The sequence below is a fragment of the Vespa crabro genome, chromosome 8, assembly GCF_910589235.1.
Source record: "Vespa crabro chromosome 8, iyVesCrab1.2, whole genome shotgun sequence".
NCBI classification, from domain to species: Eukaryota; Metazoa; Arthropoda; class Insecta; order Hymenoptera; family Vespidae; genus Vespa; species Vespa crabro.
In genome coordinates, this window is record NC_060962.1 from 3,433,891 (window position 1) to 3,455,974 (window position 22,084).

General features: G+C 27.7%; 5 protein-coding genes across 13 annotated transcripts; 1 reads left to right on the top strand and 4 right to left on the bottom strand.

Annotated features, from left to right (window-relative positions):
* Positions 1 to 2,207: 2,207 nt before the first annotated feature.
* Positions 2,208 to 8,151, bottom strand: LOC124426360 (serine protease inhibitor 28Dc). 2 transcript variants are annotated; one of them, XM_046967972.1, is made up of 6 exons: positions 8,094 to 8,151; positions 7,552 to 7,638; positions 4,740 to 5,326; positions 4,312 to 4,641; positions 3,842 to 4,228; positions 2,208 to 3,766 (listed from the first exon to the last, which is right to left on the bottom strand). In XM_046967972.1, exons 1-6 carry the CDS (start codon positions 8,134 to 8,136, stop codon positions 2,900 to 2,902), a joined length of 2,301 nt encoding a protein of 766 aa, XP_046823928.1. In that variant the 5' UTR covers positions 8,137 to 8,151; the 3' UTR covers positions 2,208 to 2,899. The 2 variants fall into 2 exon arrangements, with proteins under 2 accessions (XP_046823928.1, XP_046823929.1); XM_046967973.1 differs by lacking the exon at positions 8,094 to 8,151 and adding an exon at positions 7,732 to 8,084.
* A 1,697-nt stretch (positions 8,152 to 9,848) lies between these two features.
* On the bottom strand, positions 9,849 to 14,733 carry LOC124426364 (septin-2). Of its 6 annotated transcripts, none has more exons than XM_046967984.1 (9): positions 14,274 to 14,733; positions 13,908 to 14,080; positions 13,693 to 13,785; positions 13,335 to 13,500; positions 13,079 to 13,229; positions 12,746 to 12,911; positions 12,156 to 12,312; positions 10,460 to 10,541; positions 9,849 to 10,212 (listed from the first exon to the last, which is right to left on the bottom strand). In XM_046967984.1, coding segments are annotated over exons 1-9 (1,152 nt in total). In that variant the 5' UTR covers positions 14,276 to 14,733; the 3' UTR covers positions 9,849 to 10,050. The 6 variants fall into 6 exon arrangements, 4 of the variants coding, with proteins under 4 accessions (XP_046823940.1, XP_046823939.1, XP_046823941.1 ...); XM_046967983.1 differs by having other exon boundaries at positions 12,144 to 12,312; XM_046967985.1 differs by having other exon boundaries at positions 12,144 to 12,312; positions 13,908 to 14,084.
* Positions 14,734 to 14,865: 132 nt separating this feature from the next.
* Positions 14,866 to 18,267, bottom strand: LOC124426361 (intraflagellar transport protein 81 homolog). Of its 2 annotated transcripts, XM_046967974.1 has the most exons (13): positions 18,131 to 18,267; positions 17,550 to 17,698; positions 17,334 to 17,445; positions 17,128 to 17,244; positions 17,006 to 17,065; positions 16,791 to 16,943; positions 16,336 to 16,614; positions 15,920 to 16,237; positions 15,690 to 15,840; positions 15,468 to 15,616; positions 15,324 to 15,404; positions 15,101 to 15,264; positions 14,866 to 15,034 (listed from the first exon to the last, which is right to left on the bottom strand). In XM_046967974.1, exons 1-13 carry the CDS (start codon positions 18,233 to 18,235, stop codon positions 14,938 to 14,940), a joined length of 1,935 nt encoding a protein of 644 aa, XP_046823930.1. In that variant the 5' UTR covers positions 18,236 to 18,267; the 3' UTR covers positions 14,866 to 14,937. The 2 variants fall into 2 exon arrangements, with proteins under 2 accessions (XP_046823930.1, XP_046823931.1); XM_046967975.1 differs by lacking the exon at positions 17,334 to 17,445 and having other exon boundaries at positions 17,615 to 17,698.
* Positions 18,268 to 18,380: 113 nt separating this feature from the next.
* On the bottom strand, positions 18,381 to 21,610 carry LOC124426369. 2 transcript variants are annotated; one of them, XM_046967998.1, is made up of 3 exons: positions 21,327 to 21,610; positions 18,837 to 19,078; positions 18,381 to 18,602 (listed from the first exon to the last, which is right to left on the bottom strand). In XM_046967998.1, exons 2-3 carry the CDS (start codon positions 19,043 to 19,045, stop codon positions 18,401 to 18,403), a joined length of 411 nt encoding a protein of 136 aa, XP_046823954.1. In that variant the 5' UTR covers positions 19,046 to 19,078; positions 21,327 to 21,610; the 3' UTR covers positions 18,381 to 18,400. The 2 variants fall into 2 exon arrangements, with proteins under 2 accessions (XP_046823954.1, XP_046823955.1); XM_046967999.1 differs by lacking the exon at positions 21,327 to 21,610 and adding an exon at positions 19,218 to 19,464.
* LOC124426179 (glyoxylate reductase/hydroxypyruvate reductase-like) lies at positions 19,831 to 21,065 on the top strand. The gene is made up of 4 exons (XM_046967564.1): positions 19,831 to 19,904; positions 20,028 to 20,348; positions 20,418 to 20,875; positions 20,944 to 21,065. Exons 1-4 carry the CDS (start codon positions 19,831 to 19,833, stop codon positions 21,063 to 21,065), a joined length of 975 nt encoding a protein of 324 aa, XP_046823520.1.
* Positions 21,611 to 22,084: the final 474 nt, after the last annotated feature.

Genomic DNA, 22,084 nt, shown 5'->3' on the forward strand with positions numbered 1-22,084 from the left:
TTCGCAAAGTTTATTGTTTTTTAACAAGTCGCACAGACTATGTTTATAAAAGATAGTAGAGTTTCGTGGAATAAATTCAGTAACCGTCTGTTAATAAATAACTACTGCTAATTAGAATCAGTGCATCTCTGAAGAGGATCTCATTCAACTTCGATGTTGATCTACTATATCATTAACCAGCTACCCTCAATTTCGATCGCAGACGAGTGTTTTAGAGTGTTTTGGAACCATCGCAGAACTTCTTAAATAGTAAGTGAATTTTTAAATCCCTCTGATCACTCAATCATGTCGAGGATGAAAAATCCGAATCGATACGAGTAATTGGTTGTAATTAATTAATAGATTATTAAATGACTTCTTAGAAGATTTATTCGTGAATGGTTTGTTGTGTTTTGATGTATTTATTTAATTAGAATAGGGTCTTCTTGTTCAAATCCGTTAATTATAATTATTTGCAATTTCGAATATTTTAATGCACGGATTATTCACGGATTCTAATAAGGATGAGTAAGAAGACATTCACGATGGATAGTCTCTGGATTATAAGCGAATTTGATGCATGATTTTCTTATAATAATTAAAATACTCGTTTGTAAGGAGCGTCCAAGGGTTTGTTTTATATTTTTAAATAGTCATTAATTAAATATTTAATCAATTTAAATTGATAAAAAAGAACTTTCGATAGAGTTATTACTTTTGAAAGTCGAGTAGAGTATTTGCTAAAAAATAAAGAAACTTGTAAAGTCATAATCCGTAAGCCTAGATGATAAGTATATGAAGCTCAGGATTTTCAATAATTAATATCTTAATTCTAATTTTTCCTACGCTTCGGAAAGATATCTCCTGAAAAAGTAATAATCAATTTGTATCCAAAAAGATAAGGTTTTTCATTTACTTTTCAGATACGTTAGGATTGTGTTAGGATTTTCTTTCATATCTTAGAATTTAGAATAAAATTTTGTTGTTACAGTTTTCGAACAGTTTTACTATTTGTCGAAGAGCACCCCATAAACTGTGGCTCAAGAGGGCAATTATAGCCCATTCAGTTATTTTCGAAGATTTACCAGTTACTTTCGAGAATAGCTCTCATCAATGTTCATTTGATATTTTGCAATTTTATTATAAAAGTCGAGTCATACATTTTTCACTTTTTTCTTTTCTTTAAAGTTAAATTAAATTAAATTCATACTTTTATCTTTCACAACTAATATATTTCTTATTTCAATAAAATTAAATTCCAATAAAATCATAGTAACGAAACGTATGATATGGCAATTGCGGAAACCATTGAAATTGCACTGAATAAAGGTGCACATGGACCTGAAACAAGTACACCAAAATGTGTGCCAAGTTCTCCATTTCCCACATATCACAGGAAAAGAATATTTGTTTAGATTAAGATCGAAAATTTTTCATTTTCTTTTTTTCTTTTAAATTTAAATTAAATTAAATTCAGAATTTTCTTTTGATATCTTTATATATATAGATAAATCATCTATATATATATATATATACACATACAAACACACACACGTTCTTTCCTTATTTCTTTTCTTTTCTATAAAATAAAAATTTATTAGAATCATTAAAATAGGGCTTTTAAAAATCACGAAACGAATGGCAATTGCGAAAAACATATGTGTGAAGGTTTATATTTAAATATATATCATGTTCTTCGTTTGTACCGCATTACAGGAAGATTAAAGATTAAGAATTTTTCATATTCGATACAATTAATTTATTATAGATTTCGGAATATGTTAGAAGTTACGAATATTTCGAAATCACATTCACTGGAACATAGATTTATACGTGATAAACGCAGATTAAGATAATGATGATGTTTAAATTTATAGATATAAGAAGTAAATCTTGCACTATTGAAATAAAATCAATCGTGTGAAATAGACACACATTTAAATTCGGAAAGGAATCATTAATAAATAAAATTACTTTACTAATATTTAAACAATAGGATATTCTTAAAAACATGACAAAGATCGTAAGATAAAATCGATATAAAATAAATTCAATTTAGTCTTTCAACTAATATAAATCACGAACTCAGAAGAATATAATTAATAAACAATATTATTTTACTAATATTTAAACGCTAACACTTCCAATTAACGTCGATAGAGGAACGATAATATCGTGGCAATTGGTACTTGATAGAGGAATTTTTCAAAGAGATTAATATATGTTCATTTGTTTTAATTAATTTATTTTATTCATTCGTTTTTCATTGTTATTTTCATCATACTTCCTTCATTCTTACAGAACAAAATATTACATTCTTGCAAAACAAATAAATCCATTTTAGTTTAGGAGGTTGGATCTAACGTAAGAAGAACATTGTCCATAAGCAGAAGAGCTCATTATATCTTGTATATTATCTGTTTCAAATTAGTATAACATAGCATAGAACAGCACAGCATATGAATATACAGCATGATATGAATATATATATTCATATCATTTTTTTTGTTTATTAATATTCGTAGCATTAATATAGAATTTCAAATGTCGTACTCATTTGTTAAAAAAGTATATTGTTTTATTTTTATATACTAACTAATCTAATGTAGATGAATGATAAGCTCTTAAATGATTTGAAGTTAAATTTCTTTGGTGTTCTATACAAAAAAAAAAAGAATCTTACATAAGCATCATATGCAAATGAAATATAATTAAATAGGTATTAATCAATCTAGTTTATGATAGAATTCAGCTCTATCAAAGCTAATTACACACACACACACACACACACACACACACACACACACACACACACACACACACACACATGCACGCACGTACGCACACATAGATAAATAGATAGATAGATAGATGCAATTATAATCCAAAGTATTAAATACTATTAGATAAAAATTTCTATTTACATATTAGAAAAATTCGGAGTAGGTGTGTTAATGGTACCCCAAAACAATATCAATTTTGTAGGATTATGTCTAATGAAAAATAGGAAGGGTCTATTAGCTAATAACCTTTTTTGTCTACCATCTCTTTCTAAGACAATTGTAGTTGCTGCTGCAGCTTCAGTACCCTTTTCGTTAATTTCAATGTCTACTTTATGTAATACCTCATCAGCATATAAACCAGGATTAGCTAAAGTCGCGCTATTTCTAAGATCGTCCAACCCATATGATCGGAAATTTCTATTTTCAACAATACGGAGAAAATCTTCGGACATAGGTCTACTTTGTCTTCGAACTCTTTTAACGTTATTTTCATCGTCGATTAGTTCAGTTTCGATTTCACGTCGTTTCCTTTGCATTCTTCTTATATTAAACCCCGTAGCCCATTGTTCGATGTTATAACGGCGAGTATTGTCAGTATATTTGAATAAATGTTTTTTATACACTTGCCCTCCGTCTGAATCACCACCGAATCTTGAGAAAACTAATTGGTCTCTATTATTCAATTGTCTATTTTGATCATTAAAGCTTTTACTGCTCTTAGTTGTTGGATTTTGAGTTGCGTTTGCAATCAGTTCTCTTGAACTAGGTGATAATAAACTCAAATCTGCTGTTGCCGGATTAAACAAAGATGTTAAACCTAAACTCTCGAGTACTTTTTTCAATTTTAAAGAACTAGTAATCTTCATTTTAGGCATCCCTAATATAGTGGTTTGATTTTTCATATTTTGAATTAAATATTCAATGATCTCTGGTGTCAGTGTCCTCTCAAATTCGCCTAATGCTCTTGCACCTTCTGCCTTAGGTAACATAATATACATAGTAGTCTAAAAATAAGAAAAAAATGTTAATCCCACTGTATTGATGTATAAATGAATAAAACAAATATACGTCTAACTTACATCTAATCCTTTATATGGTAGACCAACAATTTTAACGCCATAATTTTTATCTTCGTAAAAAGGAAAATCTCCAGCATTGTACATCATGTCTACTAGGATCTGTTCATTTGGTTCGATGGAAAATTTTTTTCTACCAGTAGCTCCCATTATGAAATATCTATTCCATTCGGCATTGAAATATAATGTCGAAGCTATGATCACTTTCGTGGCAGGTGATGGTATATCATTTAAAATCGTTGAAATCTTTCCGTTTGTGTTTTCTTTTACCCATGCATTTATTTTGTCTTGTGCTTCCTTTCCTCTTTCTTGAAAGTCAAGATTCATTACTACACTTTGGTATACATTTTCACTGATTGTCTTAAATTCTGGTCGAATTGGAAAACCTTCCTAATAGTGTTATTAAGAAAGGTATATATTATTTTCAGAAAAAAATAAATTTCATATAAAAAAATTCCAAATGTTTTTTATACCTGCAAAAAAATAGCACTTGCAATGTCTATAATCCTTGTAGATTCAGCTTTCTCATGGACTACAGAAATCAATAATCCGAAAATTTGATGAACGAGTTCTGAATGCGTAGAAATGTCTACTCCCATAGCAAGTCCAAGGATTCTCGATACCTCTTCGAAAGTTATTCCCGCTGATCCTAAATGAATTAATGCGAGAGATCCAGCAATATTAAGTGGCGAGAATACTATATTGTCTTTTTCGTTTTTTACTGACGCCAAATTGTTAGCATATAGTACATTTTGGATATTTAGAGCTAATTTCGTGACACCTTTCGAAATTATATCATTCACCTGAAGAAGTAAATAAATAATGTTCAAATGGAAATTCGAACATTTCGTTTAAAAGACGAAATAAATAATTTAACAAGAAAATATTTATATTATCTTACTCGATAAGCCCAATCTAATGGTAACGATTGAGCAAGAGGTGAAATCGGTGCCGCGATCGTATTAACATTTATTTGTGATGCAGCTTGAGATAAGGAATCTCCTATCGGTTGTCCAGATAATTGATTTACGATAGAAGCGGGTGATGAATAATATGCTGGTGCTGCTGCATAATATGCCATGGGTGCTGCTCCTGATGCATAATATGCTACGGGTGCTGCTCCTGAAGCATAATATGCCACGGGTGCTGCTCCTGATGCATAATATGCCATGGGTGTTGCAGCTACTGCTGCAGAATATGCTGCGGGTGCTGCTACAGAATATGTTCCGGGTGCTGCTGCAGAATATGCTGCGGGTGCTGCTGCTGGTGCGGAATATGCCACGGGTGCTGCTCCTGCTGCATAATATGCCACGGGTGCTGCTCCTGCTGCTGGTTCAGCGTATGCAACGACAGCAGGATATGATCGTTGCTGACTATTAGCATAAGCCGGATAAGTTGAGGTCTTCAGATATTCGTATTGATCCGGATAAATCAATTGTGATTTACCCAAGACAATTAGTCCTAAGAATATTATAAACGTGATCATTTCTGAAAATGAAAATAATTACATGCCCCAATTAAAAAACAAAAAAAACACGAAAAACATGTAAAGAAATGTAAAAAAAAGAATTTTTTTCTTATTTTGTTAATAACAAGAGACTTTTCTATCATCATAGTTGTTTTTAGCTGGTGAAATGTATTTATACGTCACGTTCTCTACCTGCTTTGGATGACGTGTTTGCGCAGTCAAATTAGTTTGCTTACAGGAAGTAAACATGGTACAATTGTCACAATCAATAATGATCTTTTATTCATTAGATGACATTCTAAGTACATGATGATCTAATGAATAATTACTTTTATAATTAAGGAATAATCTCTCTCTCTCTCCCTCCCCTCTCTCTCTCTCTCTCTCTCTCTCTCTCTTTCTCTCTCTCTCTCTCTCTCTCTCTCTCTCTCTCTCTCTCTCTCTCTCACTCACTCACTCACTCACTCACTCACTCTCTCTCTCACTCACTCACTCTTTTTCTCTATCTATCTGTCTTTTTTTTTATCACGATTACGAACATTTGAGAAATTCATTGATATTTTGGAACATGAATAAAATTTAGTTTTAATCTCTCTCAATGCTCGCTCAATGATACAAAACGAAAATAGAAAAAGGAACGTTATAATCAAACCAAATGAAAATATAATGCTTTTATCGATCCTTTCTAACATCCTTGCACTTTATCATTATACATACCCTTGACTAGACTTTTATATTCAAACAGTTAACTTAACTTCAAGTTAGAAAATTTATCAATATTTTATATTTATATATATATATATATAAATACTATAACTTTATTACTATATTATATATATAAATACTATAAATATATATATATATATTGGATGACTGAAAAGTTTTTAGATGGGCCAAAACTTGTTAAGTGATATTAAAAATCAATTATTTTTTTTCGAAGCTTTATATTCTTTTAATTTCATAAGACCTTGTAGTTTTACGATCTGAAAAAAAAAGTTATTTCTAAAGGTCTCGAAAAGGTGTAATTGAATTTTAAAATGCATTTTAGAATCTTTTGATTTACCTAAGAAGGAAAATATCCATACTATATTTCGTTTATAACTTTTTATTTTGACTTTTTTTACTTTAAAAATTTTTATTTTAATTTTTACTTTATTTTTAATCAATTTTATATACGTAAACTTATCAATCATTGTAATAGGCATTACAATATCTTATTGTCTTTCGAAGTTAAAAAGTTTACATTCCGATTGAGAAACACTCAATATCGAAATACTTAATGTCACTAAGTAATTATATATTTTGCAAGAAAGAAGTCGTAAAACCATGTATACAATATATTCATCCAAAGTTATTAAGAAATTATAACCCATATAAATATTAATGAAATTTTAATGATTTATATTATTCAAAAATTACGTCGACATATTATATTTTACAGCCTCTTCTTTGTTTCCTTTCCTTTCTTTTTCTTTTTTATTTTTTTCTCTTTTTTCTTTTTTTTTTTTTGAATTAATAAAAACCAAAATGTGAACGATAATATGACATTTCAAAAAAGAATAATATGTCAAATAATGATTCTTTTAGGATACGGCCATGATGTAATTCATGATCATAATCTTTAATGTTTTTGAATGGCATTCGTATTTAATGAATAGACATAAACGTATGGGTGACCTTAATATTCTAAATGTCAGCTTAGTTCTTTGCCACCGATTTCAATATCATGTTCTATTTTAGCTTCGAGTGTTCTTTTCTAAACTTAATTTAACTAGTTGTAAGTTTAATTATATAGCATCGAATTTTTTCTAACTGTATAACAATTAAGTTTTTACACAAATTGTAACTGGTATCAATGACGAAGCTAATTAATAATTAATATTTATGGAAAAGAAAAGAAAAAAAAGTTGATATATAAGCTATCAGATTGCGTGATAGGAAATCTCAATAAAAATAAATTTGTATCGAATAACATTGAAATCATGTATGCTAATCAACTATCAAACTTGATATGCAGTAAACGAAAAGATCCTTGAACGTACAATGGATAATACAAAGAATTTGTAAAAGAATGAATTATTCTAAAGTCACGTTCCGTGCATGATTACATCTTATGTATCGTTGATCATTGGAATAATGTAAGAGCGTGACGATTTACCGTAAATACTATAATTTATTAGATGATACGAAGAAAGAATATACGAGTGTGTAATGTAAAAAAATACCAGCAAAATATTGTACTAACCTTTTCCCAGAGAGAAAGAAATATTTCCTTTTAATTTCTTGTAGAATCGAAGAAATCGATCGTTGTAATTAGTTTTCAATCCTTGATCTTTTTTATATTAAAAAACAGAAAAAAAAACAAAAAATAAATAAAAAGAAAATAAAAAAAATAATAAAACTAATATTCTTGATTTATAAATACATTCGATGGAAGAAAAACTATAATAATGTTCGTGTTCTATTTCAACGTTTCTCGAGGATCATCACGGATCGAACGGTAATTTCACTTAACTGTATCGATCTCGATCTCAATCTCAAATTGAAACGTTTAAATCAAGAGTTAAATTAATGTATAACGAATAACGATCTTCTTTATATATCGAAATGTTTCTTTACGATATTTTTTTTATCAAGAAAAAATTTGCGGAATGTTATACTTCGACGATTCTAAAAATATAACTTTTAAATATTATCTAAAAGAGAAATATACACGCAAGAGAAAGACGAGAAAGACGTCAAGACGAGGCCTTTCCAATAGCACGACTGACTCGTTCGTTTACGTACATGTATATACACTCGCGATTACTGCGTTCCATGACTCTTTCATCCCCTCCACGCTAGCACGATCGCCATGTGGGTTAGAAAAAGAAACGTAGAGTTCCTTCCGTTCGTGTAAAAGTAAAAAAGAAGTGGCTAAAATTGAGGTGACTAAAAAGTATGTATGAGCATTGTTCCGTCGTTCGTCGTCTTTATCACGTAAATGTTTTAATTATTGCAAGTATGAAAAATGACCTCATACGAATTTGATAAAAAAAATTTTGTGACAAAAGCATATAATTTTTCTTTATTTTATCAACTATAATTAATAGTTTCCTTGAATAATGTTCGAATTCGAGAAAATTATCGTTTGTTTGAAAAAATTTTCCATTGGGAATGATCGTTAAAAAATTGATAAAAAGTTGTTTACACAAAAAAATAATTTGTTTTCGTTTCATTGATTAGTCCACTGATATCCATTTTGATATCTATGTTGAACATAACAATATTCTCGATTGAAGAAATTTTTAATACTGTAATTTAAATTTTCGAATATGATATTGTTTTTTTTATAAAAGATTGATAAAAATTACAATTTATAAGAACAAATAATTTTTATTCCCTCCGTTATTGTGTTATTATGGACCACCACGTTCTCATTTAACATAAATTTTTCCTTGTGATGAAAAGTCAGAAACTGGTATTTCCCAGTCCTTTTACGTTTCATTAGTTCCATCACATATATAACTTTATGCGTCTATTTTTTCAATGAGTCCAAACAATTGGTGCAATAAATTCTTTGCAGTATATCTTTCGTATCTTTTTCTCGAGATCTTACAATTAGTTATATAACAAGAAGTTTACATACCTCAAACAATTCTGACGATTTAAATATTTTTTCTAAATCGCAAACGCTTTCATTTTTTGTATCTTACAATTATCATAGAAATAAAATAAAAAATATTGTGAAAATGGCATAAAAATTTGTATTTGTATATTGCGAAATTTCTTTCGATTATTCAACTTCGAACTTATTTGATATGTATGTATTTTGCTTTCACCGAATGAAAAAAAAAAGATCACCGATTTATTAAATGATAAAAATATCGCGATACAAATGATCACGATTGTAGGACGAATTTCATGACATTTCTTAATTTCCATGATGTATTTTTTTTTTTTTTTATTCGTGTCTTAAAACAAATAAATTTATTTTAATTTATATTTTGATTCAGATACAACCCAATGTCTTAGAAAAAAATAGAATCGTCGCGTCAAAAAGTAAAAACATAAAAATAAATTGATTTTCTGTGCACAGAGTTAGAAAGCGAAAATGATAACTTTGAAATTACGTTCATTCGAGATTAGTCTATCCACAGATATACATGTATACATACATACATATATATTTATGTATGTACGTTCCTAACACGGATAACAGTAGTTTGATTGCTCAGACTTCCGTCAATAGATAGTGAGAATCGTCAGATAATATTCTTAATACGTTGCGTAGAAATTTGTCATGTTCCATGGAAACTCCTTTGGAAAGTCCAGAATTTTTAATTGTACTTTATCACTTACTTTCACCTGCTTCTAACTTTTACGCAAAGAGATTAGAAAATATTTGTCATAAAGTAGAATTGTTTCAAGAATTTATTTATTGCAAAAAATTTAATTATTTTTTAAAAACTCTCTCTCTCTCTCTCTCTCTCTCTCTCTCTCTCTCTCTCTCTCTCTCTCTCTCTCTCTCTACCATAATCTAAAAAAAAATCAAACCACGTATGTATATTTATATATATATATATATGTTTCATTCTTTCTCTTTTTTTTTGTTTGTTTCTTTGTGCGCATGATATATAATCACTTTATTAATAAGTTATGTAAAACATACGTCGTATAAAAAAGTTGTTCTTGCTCAACGTTAACATTTTACCAACATTATTACAAATCAAAGATAAATAATCTACCATTGCAACTGCTATTCTTAAACGTCAATAATACTGCTTCGTTTTTTATCTACATCAGTAACGTCCAAGTCGTTACCGAGACTTCCAACCCTGCCTCTCATTCCGATGTTATTTCCAACTTGTCCCGTTGCTTTCAATTTTTCTTGCATTTGTGCTAATATGTCTTGCATTCTTCGTATCTGCAAAAAAAAAATAAAACACAATTTTACTATCAATATAATATAATATTTTATATATTATTATATAAATTTTTATATATTATTCTATATATATATATATATATATATATATATATAATATATATGTGTATATAATATATATATATATAATATATATATATAATATATATTATATACAATTTTAGAAAGTATTGATTGTTCTACAATTCTGGATCATACAAATTAGATTATACATATTTATTCTTACCTCTTCGTCCTTTTGCAGGAGCAACCTATCCGTGTCAGATATATTGTTTTCAAAATGTGGTCCCGAATCTCTTTTCAATTTACTGTAAAAAAAATATATATATATGTATATATAAATATGTAACATGTTCATTAATAAAAATAATGATACATGCGTATATGAATTCACAATGTTTTTTTATTTTCTTTTTTTTTACAAATTCTAATATAATTCTAATTCGAATGAAATAGAAAAAAAGATATTTGAAAATATCCATCGTCAATACATGCAATTCTTTTCTATTTCTTATTTTTCTCCCGATTCGTTATTTTTACAGCTAATAATAAAATCTTCGATTATACATATAGATATATAATGTATATATATATGTTATTATGCTGTTATTATCTGGCACGATATAATCTGAATTACACATCGATGACCGTGACTTTTATTGATAGCCACTGGGACAATTAAATGTAGAAATGACGTGTGTAAATACGTTTTCTCTTATAAAAAAAAAAGAAAGTCAATTGAAAATTAATCGTCTTTATTTCTTACAATATCATCAAGTGTAATTAATTACGGGAATTGGATAAATTTCATTTCTTTGACTCGTAAAAATAATGTAAAATCATACAATCAAATTATTAATAAGTGTTATACTAAACATAAAGCGTTAGATATGTTATCCGAGATGTCATAGAAAAGAGTGTGTTAAGTCAAAATCAAACAAATCACATAACATATTTATATTTAATAATAGTTGTATATTAATTTATTTTCTTTTTTTTACACGTGGAGAAACACACACGCGCACGCGCATTTAATTTTTTATTCATTCGAAAAAGAGTGTCAAAGAAAGCTATTGTCTCAAGTTATTTCTGTTGATTCAAGGTCTTTCATCATTTTAATATATGTACAATAGATTACGTGATTATGTTCGATTATATTGTGTTTGAATCATCTTAACGATATATGCGGTATTGTTCAATGAATTTAATTCAATCCATTGAAAAAATGAAAAACCAATGATTGTATGCGACTTAAAACACGTGATAGGTGATAAGTGATAAGATGACGAGGTAACATATAAATAAGCAGCCCATTCTTCATGAAATTCTTTTTATCAAATTCGCTATTTTTATGAAGTTTACTTTGACATAGCTATTTTTTCTTTTTTGTATAGCTATATCTCCCACTTTCACAAAATAATTTTTTTCTTAAGAGCACCTCTTCATATTTCTTCCCATTGACGCATTAAACTTCAAAGAAGGAATCATTGCATCGTTTACACAATGATAGCACTACACAAAGCTCATACCAGTCATCGCCGTGACCAAAGAAAACCTTGTAATCTCTTTCAGAATTAGTACTGTATATATGGATTGTATTGAATTGATTTCACAAGTGGTACGTATATATTAATACGAAAGATGATACAGATTTTAATATAAAATTCTTTTAAATTAAATTTAATAGAATGTTTATAACTATTGTTTATTGTCAGATATATTTGAATTAATTTTATTTTTATATTCATTGAAAAATTTTGAATGAATTATTTATGTTATTAAAAGATTTCTTCAATTTATTTTTCATTGTTTCAAATAGTTTTATCTCGAATAACATTGATAACGCTCTATGTATGATAGTAAGCATGCATAAATACGTATGTACCTACTGAAATACAATAATTATTTACATGCGTAAATACCTCCGTTCCCGTATTGCTTGTTGTGATATTTGTGAAATGCATTGGGCCCGAAAATTCTCATAATGTACATCTTGTGTTACGTCCTTAAGATCTTGCATATGCGTTGATATCAGCATTGTTCGGAGTTTCACAAAGTCGCTGTGCTTTGGATTCTCGACTATGATCAAAATTATAATGTTGAAGAATATACGACAATTTTTGTTAAATAGATAACTGAAAAGTTTTTTTTTTCTTTTCTTTGTTTTTTTTTTACTTTTTTCTTCTTTTTCGTTTCTTTTTTTAAAGTACAACGAAAACCTATCAAAATAACATTTACAATGTTTTCACCTAATTGCTTAATATTTCCACCTAATATCTAAAGAGATATTACAAAGCGAAAATGTTCTTCTGCTCGATAATATAATTAAACTGCAATATATTGTAGTATACGATTCGAAAAAGATCACGTGATTGTTCCACTTACATTGTTTCATCAGCATCAGACACCTGCTTTATTATATAAAGTAATAATATTATGCAAGCATTGGTATAAGATATAAGAAAAAAAAAGGAAAGGAAAGAACAGAAAAATCCAGCATTAAAGAGTTCACCTTCTACGACTCCCCAAGGATATTGTCGACCATGAACTTTCCTTCCTGCTACTTCCAAAACGGTAGAACTACCCACGACCGCAAAAGGTATACATGCTTTCAATTCTTTATCTTGTTGTTTAAATTCTTCGTCTTCGTCGCTATCACAATCAGGGAATTGATATATCTACGTAAATACAAATCAATTTTTATCGATATCACATCTTCATTTTTTCTTCTTTTTTGTTTTCTTTCTTTTTTTCATCGAAATACATAGAAGGATAGATATGATTTTAATATATGTATATATATATACAAAGAAAAATAATAAAATATACAAACAACAAAGTTTACCTGAATTTCATGTTCTTCTATATCAGCAAGAATTCGTTCCTTCAATTTTTTAACTTCCTGTGTAGTAAGTGTATCGGCTTTTGCGATTACAGGTACTACGTTAACTTTTCTATGTAAACGTCGTAATACTTCGAGATCCAATTGCCGTAAACTAAAAATATTTTACAATTATTAGTTATATAAATTAGTTAAATAAATTGGCATTATTCCCCCAATACAAATCGGGGAAATAATCTCCGACTGTTTTTTTGCTTACCCATGACCATATGGTGGAATAAAATATAAACAGCAATGTACCCTATTATCTTGAATATTTTTTCTATTTAATCCACTTTCATCGGTGAAATATTGACGAAATTGTTCATCGATATATGCCAAGCATGGTTTCCATGTGTCTTCACAATTAACAGCATCTCCAAATCCTTGATATTCAAAGAAAAAATTGTCATAAGTATATAACTTGTATAATAGTCTGTAAATTGTATAATAATACATAAATAAAAACAATAATATGTAAATAGTACAATATTATAGTATTTGTAAACCTTTTCTTTTCGAAGTAGATAGTAAAAAAAAAAAGAAAGATGAATTATTTTATTAATAATTTAATTCACCTGGTGTATCTACGATTGTTAGACGTAATCTAACACCTCGTTCTTCTATATCCATTGTTTTTTTTTCAATCGTAGTAGTTTTATCAATGCGCTCTAAAAACAAAATGTGTTATAATCCATATAATAAATATAACGATAATTTAACAAAATAAAATAAAATATCAAGAGATTATATAAATATATTCATACATTCAATTAAATATGTACGTACAAACCTGAAGCATCTGGGATACGTCGTTCTTTGTATAAATCTCCAAGAAAAAGACTATTAATAAGTGTTGATTTTCCAAGTCCAGTTTCGCCTAATACCATCAAGGTAAATTCGAATCCTCTTTTAACCGATTTTCTATGTACTTGTTCGGGAAGAGTCGCAAAACCGATGTAATCCCTGTCTTATTAAATAGAACAAAGAAATAATTGAATATTAGTGTTTAATAAATTATTAAATTAAAATTTATTTTACAATTTATTTATAAATTATTTCATAATTTTCAGATCGATATATTTAATTCATAAGATTAGTAATAAATAAAAAAAAAAGATGTATTTATCTTTGACTAGTTAAGATTAGAAAAACTCACATTATTCTAATCACAAAAGATGTTAATAATTCGTTATAAATAACTTCAAGCTTTTTGTTGTTGAGACAAACTTCTCATCGAACGTATGACGATATTTTAAATGATTTTTATTTATAATCTTATTTGCATTAAACTCATCGATGATAAAACCTAGTAAAGATCAACAGGAAATAGAACACGTATTATCGGGCATATCAACACACTACGTAGTTGTATGTATTATCGTTCTAACAGAATAATAAAAGTAAACTGTCAACTCTCTACCAATGTATTGTATGCGTCTGGGTTGCGAGAACGCCCGTTGCTTCTTCGACCGTCTGCGCTGACGCACTATTGTACCGGCGATCAATAATCTGTACTTCTATATTTTTTCTAATCCTCTCTCTTTCTTTCTCTCTCTCTTTCTTTCTTTCTCTCTTTGTGCAGAAAACACTGTATAGCAAGGTTCAATCGTTAATAATCGTTAATAATCAATGACCACAGCAAAATAGATTATTTCTCTTTTTAACGTAATTAATATTTGTCGTTTATTTAAAAAAAAATTTATATATATATATAACGATTAAGTTACATTGAAAATATGTAACTGTAATTAAAATAAAAAATAATATATTTCCTTTTTCGAAATACAATATTACATATAGTTATGCAAATTAAAATTTTATTATTGCAATACAAGAGTTTCAGCTCCTCCTCTGCGTACTACAATCCCATTATTATGTTTACTATCTTCTGCACATTGAATTTTGCAAGTGAATATTCTAAAATAAAAAAAGATTATTTATAATTTTATCTCTTAAATTAAAATACCTATTGGATGTACATACGCTGCAATTTGATTCCATTGTTGTGTTTGTTTTTCATTTTTACTAGCATCTTTTTCAAGATTTTCTTTTTGAAGTTTTAAATTTTTCATAATTTCTTCTTCGACCGCAATCGAATCGCTGAACTCATCTTTTAAACTTCGGCTATTATCAGAACTTGACGATGCCTAAAAAATGTATCGATTGTTTAAATAATTTTAATCATAACTATTCAATATTTACTTACATCCATTTCTTTTTGTATTCTTTGTTCCAAAATTTTCATTTTGGATAATGCTTCTTTGAGCCTTTCTTTTTCTTCTTTATCCTTTTATATAAACATTTATATTATATTTTTTATCATACACACACATATACAAATATATATTACCTTTGCTATCTTCTCTTTTAATTGATTTATTTCAAATAATACATTTCCTGTTGGACTTCCGATAACTGTTTCTAAAGTCGACTGAACTGTGTTAGCTTTCCTATAACGTTCCTCCAAGTCACGAGACTTTTGTCGTAACGTCTGAGTTTCTGTAATATTATAACATAGATAAAAACATTAAAAATATGTGTCTACATGTTATAAAATTTATACTTTTTATACCATTTAATAAAGGTAGGAGTTTAGCACGTAGTGCAGATATCATTTTGAATAATTGCACATTTGTTGAAAATGCATTGGCCGGTGTATAACTATCAGGAATCGATTGCTTTCCTAAATCTAAATTTTTATTTCCTTGATCTATTAACGCTGCCTGAAATATATAAATAATAATATAATAATAATTTATTTTTTAAATGAAATATTTAATTTCTTTATTATTATACAAATACCTGTGCTCTAAGAATAACGGCCGTTCGTTGCAATACTCCAACTTCAGCTTTCAACGCCGTCAATTCTGCCCTGTAACGTTTGTACGATATACTTTTGATTTTTAAATGAGCTACATATTTTTTCAAATCTTCTCCCTTAGGTGCCATCTCTTCCATGAAGATTTTCGATTGTTCTCTTTTCTCTTCCAGTTTCGTTTGTAATTCTTTCAAACGATCATTTGTATTCTCTAATCGTTCGAGTACATTTCGTTTCATATTTGATATTGTTGTTGCTTGTTGACGAAATGGTTCCATTTTATCATTATCAGTTTTAGTGATCTACAAATAAACAATTAAATGAATAATATATGATCGATTGATTTTTTTTCTTTTCTTTTCTTTTTTTTTAGAAAAAATAAAATATTATATCACGCTACCTTTGTTTCGACTAAACCTTGAATTTCTTTTGTTATTAAGTCTAATTTGTTCCTTAAAGTTGTTATTTGATCTGGTCCTAAATAAGAATATCCTCGTACTGACATAAGAGCAGCTATTCGTTTTTTTTTCATCTCAATTTCATAAGCTAACTTCTCTTTCATTATGGCAGTCTGTACGGTCACTTCGTCCGTTAGATGTTGTATTAATGTTTGAGGTGTTATTTCCTCACTAGTTCGTTTTAATGTTTGCAACTCACGTTCTATTCCTTGAAAGGATATCTATATGCAAATGAGATCAATCAGACTTCATGCGTTGTGACTATACCAATTAATATTGATCATTATATAATATTTATGAAGTTAGATTTGATTTTTAAAAACATACGTATTAAATGAAAAATGTTAATAAGTTATACAAATAAAATATAAAAATTGTGAATGAAAATTGTATATACTTGTAAACCAGACATTATCTTGCTTTCTTGTTCTTTCTGTAAAGCAAGATCACGTTCTCGATCTTTTTCCATACGTAAGGCACGAGCTGCATCCAAAAGATAAAATGCAGGTTGAGCTTTAACTTTCATCTTCTCGATACGCTGCAAAACTGCCTAAAAAATGTTGAAATATTAATTTTTTTAAACTTCATTAATTTTCATCGTCAATTATCTACCTCTTTTTCTTTTTCCATTGCTTTGAGATCTTCTGTAAATTCAGCAGCAATCTCAAAATTCTAAACATGAATGAAAATTATTAGAAATGAGGAAAATTATTTTATTATAGCTTTATGTATACCTTTTTACCGATCTCTCTTTCTTTGTGAACAGTTTTAAATTGATTAACCATATTCGAATATTGTTCGTACAGTGCTGCTATTTCTGGATCTCCTAAATAATCTGATGGAATTTCGATCTATATAAAATATTGTAAAAAATAATCAAAAAGTAAAATAATAAATAAGAAAATTAATAATATTATCAATTTGAGATGAAATTTTCTACCTTAACAAGAAAACGTGCCAAATAAGCTCTTTGACGAACTATATCTTTATGAGTTAATAACCATGTTAAAATTGCATATATTGTTTCAGAATCACCTCGAACGATTCCTTGTCTACGTTATAAAAAAAAAATAGTATTTACATAAAGATATATATATATATATATATATATATATATATATATATGCTAAATCGGAAAGCAAAAATGAAGTTTTACCGAAAAGTCGCTGGATCAGAATTCGGTTGATATTTAAGTATACGAAGAGCAGAAAGAATACGTACTGAACTCTGTTCAGGGGTTTCAGTTTTAATATCGATTTTTGGTGCATCTTGTTGTTGTATTTTTATTAATACATCGCTTAAGATCTAAAAAAAAATTTTTTTAATTTAAAAAATTAAATTATAGTTTATACAATATTAATATATATATTAATTATTAGTATATAATATATATAAATTATTAGTACATAAAACATAATAGATACAATTTCTTCCTAATTATATAACATTAAATCGAAATGGATATAATATTTTTTTCAAAGATCAAGATTTTGTCAAGATGATGTTATTATATGTGAAAACAATATATATGATTGTATGCAAAAAAATCATCGATAACTTTGATAACTCCGAAAATAAATTGAAAAAAAAAATACTTTTGTCGTATGTTAAACGTTTGATACCATTCATGTTACATAAAAAATATTTTTTGCATCGTCACAATTCAACGAGATATTTAGATGACCTTACTTAAATGAACCCTCCTGTATATGTGTGTGTGTGTGTGTGTTTTATTACCTGTAATAAGTCCTCAGGATTCAAAGCACTAAAACCAATCAAATTGTAATTTTTTTCTAACAATTTATTAACTTCTGCTACGATAAATTTAATATTTTCGCTCATCCTTGCAATATCTTATCTTAAAATATTGCACGTATTGTTAATAATCGATCTGCACGTGTCAAGAATTCTGGATGGAATAGTTCACGTGTTGTTGCATTCGGTTGACCTAGCAACCATATGCTCAACATATATCAGTCAGAAGACTGTTATATATTTTTTACTGATCTATATATTATCTTCCAAAATAAATGATCCAAACATCGTCTCAACCCATTCCTTTCTTTTTTCAATTCTACTTAGTTGTTTGTGTCTATAATTATTTCGAATATTTTCTACAAAAGTAGTCATGTATTGTCGATCTGTTAAATGTATTATATGACTTCCCATCAATCCTTCCACTCGTAATTTTACAGGTTTGTAACTTATACTGTAATCACAGAAATTGAATTTTCGATTTATATTTTCAAAAATAAATATAATAATATAAATTCATTTATGTTTTATTTAAACAATAAAAAATATAAAATATAAATAAATGTAATATCAATTGCAATTTCTTTGTCGATTAATTGACCGTAATTACCATTATCATACAAAATACATATATATGCGTATATATCATAGATCTTATACGATAAAAATAAAAAACGTACAAACTTACGCGTATTTTACGTGCTCGGTTTCCCACCATTTCAATGGTTTTTCATATGGATCTAAACTTAAAATAAACATCGATTGTTTTTCTTCAGTTTTTTCAACATGTTTCTTTCTTTTACTAGTTTTTGAAGGATCCTTAACCTTCAGTTTTTTTGCTTGTTCATCGTATTGTGTTTTTTCATTTTCTTGTTTAGATTTTCTATGTTCATACATATTTTTAATAAGGCTTAGAATATGCAGAAATTGCTATAAGTAAATTAATTATTTTATCAAGAAAGAAAAACTAAAAATTTAAAAAAACAATTACAAAATTCAAAAAAGATCGAAAGATTAACTTTAATTTTTCTTCATTTATTACGTTAAATAATTTCAAAAAAAAACGAACCAATCAAATCTTTGTATTTGGATATTATATTTCATCCCATTCTTACAATGAAACCTCATTGGTTGTAATATGAAAGAGTATGCGCATTAGTCTACTGCGCAACTGCTGATTAGATTTCTTAAAGTGTAAATACACACGTATATATATGTAAAACACAGCTCTGATAGTCGAGAGTACACGATGGATTTTTATTATATAAATGATATAAAGTAATAATAATTCGTGCGATTTCTAGTGTTAACATAAGAAATATGTATTTTAATTATATTATTTTGCGAAATTCGACAAAAAGTTAGTTTGGATGAATGTTATATTTTTATTTAATTATTTAAATATGTTTAATAATTGAATTTGCAGTATATTGATAAATTTTTTTTTATTACATGTTAAAATTTAACTAAATATAATTATTTCAGAAATTTAGAAGAATAGGTTAAAATCAGTATAGCGTTTCAGTCTAATCAAAGAACAATATTAAATGATAGGTTATATCATATCTGAGATGTAATCAACAAAATTTTATATTACTCGATTATATTTCAAATCAAAATAAGTTATTTTTCTAGAAATAAAAATTATACACCCAAGATTTTTATATACATCTTTTATGAAAATGGCCAATAAACCAAAAGTTTTGATTACACGACCGGATATTCCTGGTAAAGGATTAAATCTTCTCCACGAACAGTATGTAATTATTTTTGCCTTATTCAACCTTTATTTCATATGTAATAGATCCTTTTTAATTAATATATATATGTATATATATACGTATATTTACTATCTTATCTATGTATATTTATTTTCAAGATGTGATGTTATCTTATGGAACAAGCAAACTCCTATTCCTCGCTCAGAATTATTATCGAAAGTGTTTGGAGTATCTGCTATATTTTGTACATTGACTGATAAAATAGATGAAGAAATATTAAATGCAGCAGGAGAACAATTACAAGTAGTTGCTACAATGTCAGTTGGTACAGATCATTTAGATTTAAAAGCATTAAAAAATAAGAATATTAAAGTTGGATATACACCGGACATATTAACTAATGCTACAGCTGAATTAATTGTAGGATTGCTCTTAGCAACTTCCAGAAGATTATTGGAAGCAAATAAAGCAATCTATAGGTAGCATACTTAATTAGTAACATTTGTTAATAGATTAAAAATATTTATATAATAAAATAATCTTTATAGAGGTGAATGGAAAGCTTGGGCACCAACATGGATGTGTGGTACAGGATTATCAAAATCAACTGTTGGTATTGTTGGACTTGGTCGCATTGGATGTAAAGTAGCTGAGTGTTTAAAACCTTTTGATGTATCTAGAATTTTATATACGAGTAGAACTGTAAAACAAGATGCTTCTAAATTTAATGGAGAAAAAGTTGAATTAGATAAGTTACTCGAAGAAAGTGACTTTGTTATAGTTACCATAGCTTTAACACCAGACACAAGAGAATTATTTAATACTCAAGCATTTGAAAAAATGAAGAGATCTGCCATATTTATTAATGCTAGTCGTGGAGAAGTTATCAACCAAAAATCATTAATAGAAGCTCTAAAAAAGGGTACCATTAAAGCTGCTGGTTTGGATGTCATGACACCTGAGCCCATTCCATTGGATAATGAACTTTTAAAATTAGATAACTGCGGTATGCATTATTTACTTGCACAAAAACATATCTAATGTATATATTTTAAAGATTATTGTTTGTTCTAGTGGTTTTACCTCATATTGGAAGTGCTACTATCGAAACAAGAGAAGAAATGGCAAAAATTACAGCAGAAAATATATTAGCCGTTTTAAAAGGCGATAAAATGCCTGCACCACTTAATCTATAAATTAAATTAGAAACATTTTATATCAAAATTTTAATATTTTTTAAAATAACATCATGATAAAAATTAAGTGTTATTACACCATTTATATTATATTATATAAAGAATAAAATCAAAATAATTAAAAACATTATACATGAATTATAAAATTTGCAAATTGCTATATTATAGTAAAATAACATTTATTAACTTATTGAAACAAAATGATCACCTAATTACTTATTGATTAGATGCATAGTTGGAAAAGTAGATCTCAATACTTACCAACCGAATTAATAAATCTATGCGTTTCACAGTTTCCTTATATGTAAGCGCACAAATGTATTTTCATTAATTTTTTTCACTTGGAACGATGTATATATGCATTTTCAAAAAGTACACATTACATAGTCACATACGAAGAGCATATATATATATATACTATCAAAAAATTGACGTTCATATACAAATAACATATCGAGCTCGTAAACACTTCGTACGTCAGCGTTAAGTTGTCAGCAATGCGTTTAGTCAAGGCGACCATTATTTCACAAGCGCATAGCGAAAAGGTTAAAACAATATTTCTTCTTTCTCTATTTATATTAAACTTTATCTTTACCATTTGTTACATCGATACTGTGTATAGTGGTCAGTAACAAATAAAGTAAGATGTTTAGAATAGATTGATTGAGGATCACTGACTTAAAATTTTTTTTTTATTTTTTTTATTTTTTTAATAAATCTTCATGTGTTTCATAAAAAATGTATAAGTGCAAAAATATATAATCTCACTAAAACTATATGGCCTTCTAACTCTCTATAATGGCCATATATTATAAATCACACACTTCACATATTTACGTTGCTTAATATTATGCATAAGTATAAAGATTATATATCATTTTTTTAATATATACGACAAAAAGTTAGGTTATAACGGATCGAAAAAAAAACAACGCTAATACAATTAATTTATTAGTATGAGAAAAAAATTTTCCAAGGACACATACATGATAATTCGTTATATATTTTAAATTTTCTAG

Bases quoted from the DNA above. Each gene is read 5' to 3' on its own strand.
- LOC124426179 (XM_046967564.1), top strand. From the start codon at position 19,831: ATGGCCAATAAACCAAAAGTTTTGATTACACGACCGGATATTCCTGGT. The intron at 19,905-20,027 runs GTATGTAATTAT...TTTATTTTCAAG, and splicing joins TTAAATCTTCTCCACGAACA to ATGTGATGTTATCTTATGGA. The intron at 20,876-20,943 runs GTATGCATTATT...TGTTTGTTCTAG, and splicing joins TTTAAAATTAGATAACTGCG to TGGTTTTACCTCATATTGGA.
- LOC124426360 (XM_046967972.1), bottom strand. From the start codon at position 8,136: ATGAAAGAGTCATGGAACGCAGTAATCGCGAGTGTATATACAT. The intron at 7,639-8,093 runs GTACGTAAACGA...AATATAAAAAAG, and splicing joins AATCGCGAGTGTATATACAT to ATCAAGGATTGAAAACTAAT. The intron at 4,642-4,739 runs GTAAGATAATAT...TTACTTCTTCAG, and splicing joins CATTAGATTGGGCTTATCGA to GTGAATGATATAATTTCGAA.
- LOC124426369 (XM_046967998.1), bottom strand. From the start codon at position 19,045: ATGTATGAACATAGAAAATCTAAACAAGAAAATGAAAAAACACAATAC. The intron at 18,603-18,836 runs GTAAGTTTGTAC...CTGTGATTACAG, and splicing joins ACCGAGCACGTAAAATACGC to TATAAGTTACAAACCTGTAA.
- LOC124426361 (XM_046967974.1), bottom strand. From the start codon at position 18,235: ATGAGCGAAAATATTAAATTTATCGTAGCAGAAGTTAATAAATTGTTA. The intron at 15,841-15,919 runs GTATTTGTATAA...TATATATTTCAG, and splicing joins CCGTTATTCTTAGAGCACAG to GCAGCGTTAATAGATCAAGG. The intron at 15,405-15,467 runs GTAATATATATT...TTTATATAAAAG, and splicing joins TAAAAGAGAAGATAGCAAAG to GATAAAGAAGAAAAAGAAAG.
- LOC124426364 (XM_046967983.1), bottom strand. The intron at 12,313-12,745 runs GTGAACTCTTTA...TTTTGATCATAG, and splicing joins TCCTTGGGGAGTCGTAGAAG to TCGAGAATCCAAAGCACAGC. The intron at 10,213-10,459 runs GTAAGAATAAAT...TTTTTTTTGCAG, and splicing joins TCCTGCAAAAGGACGAAGAG to ATACGAAGAATGCAAGACAT.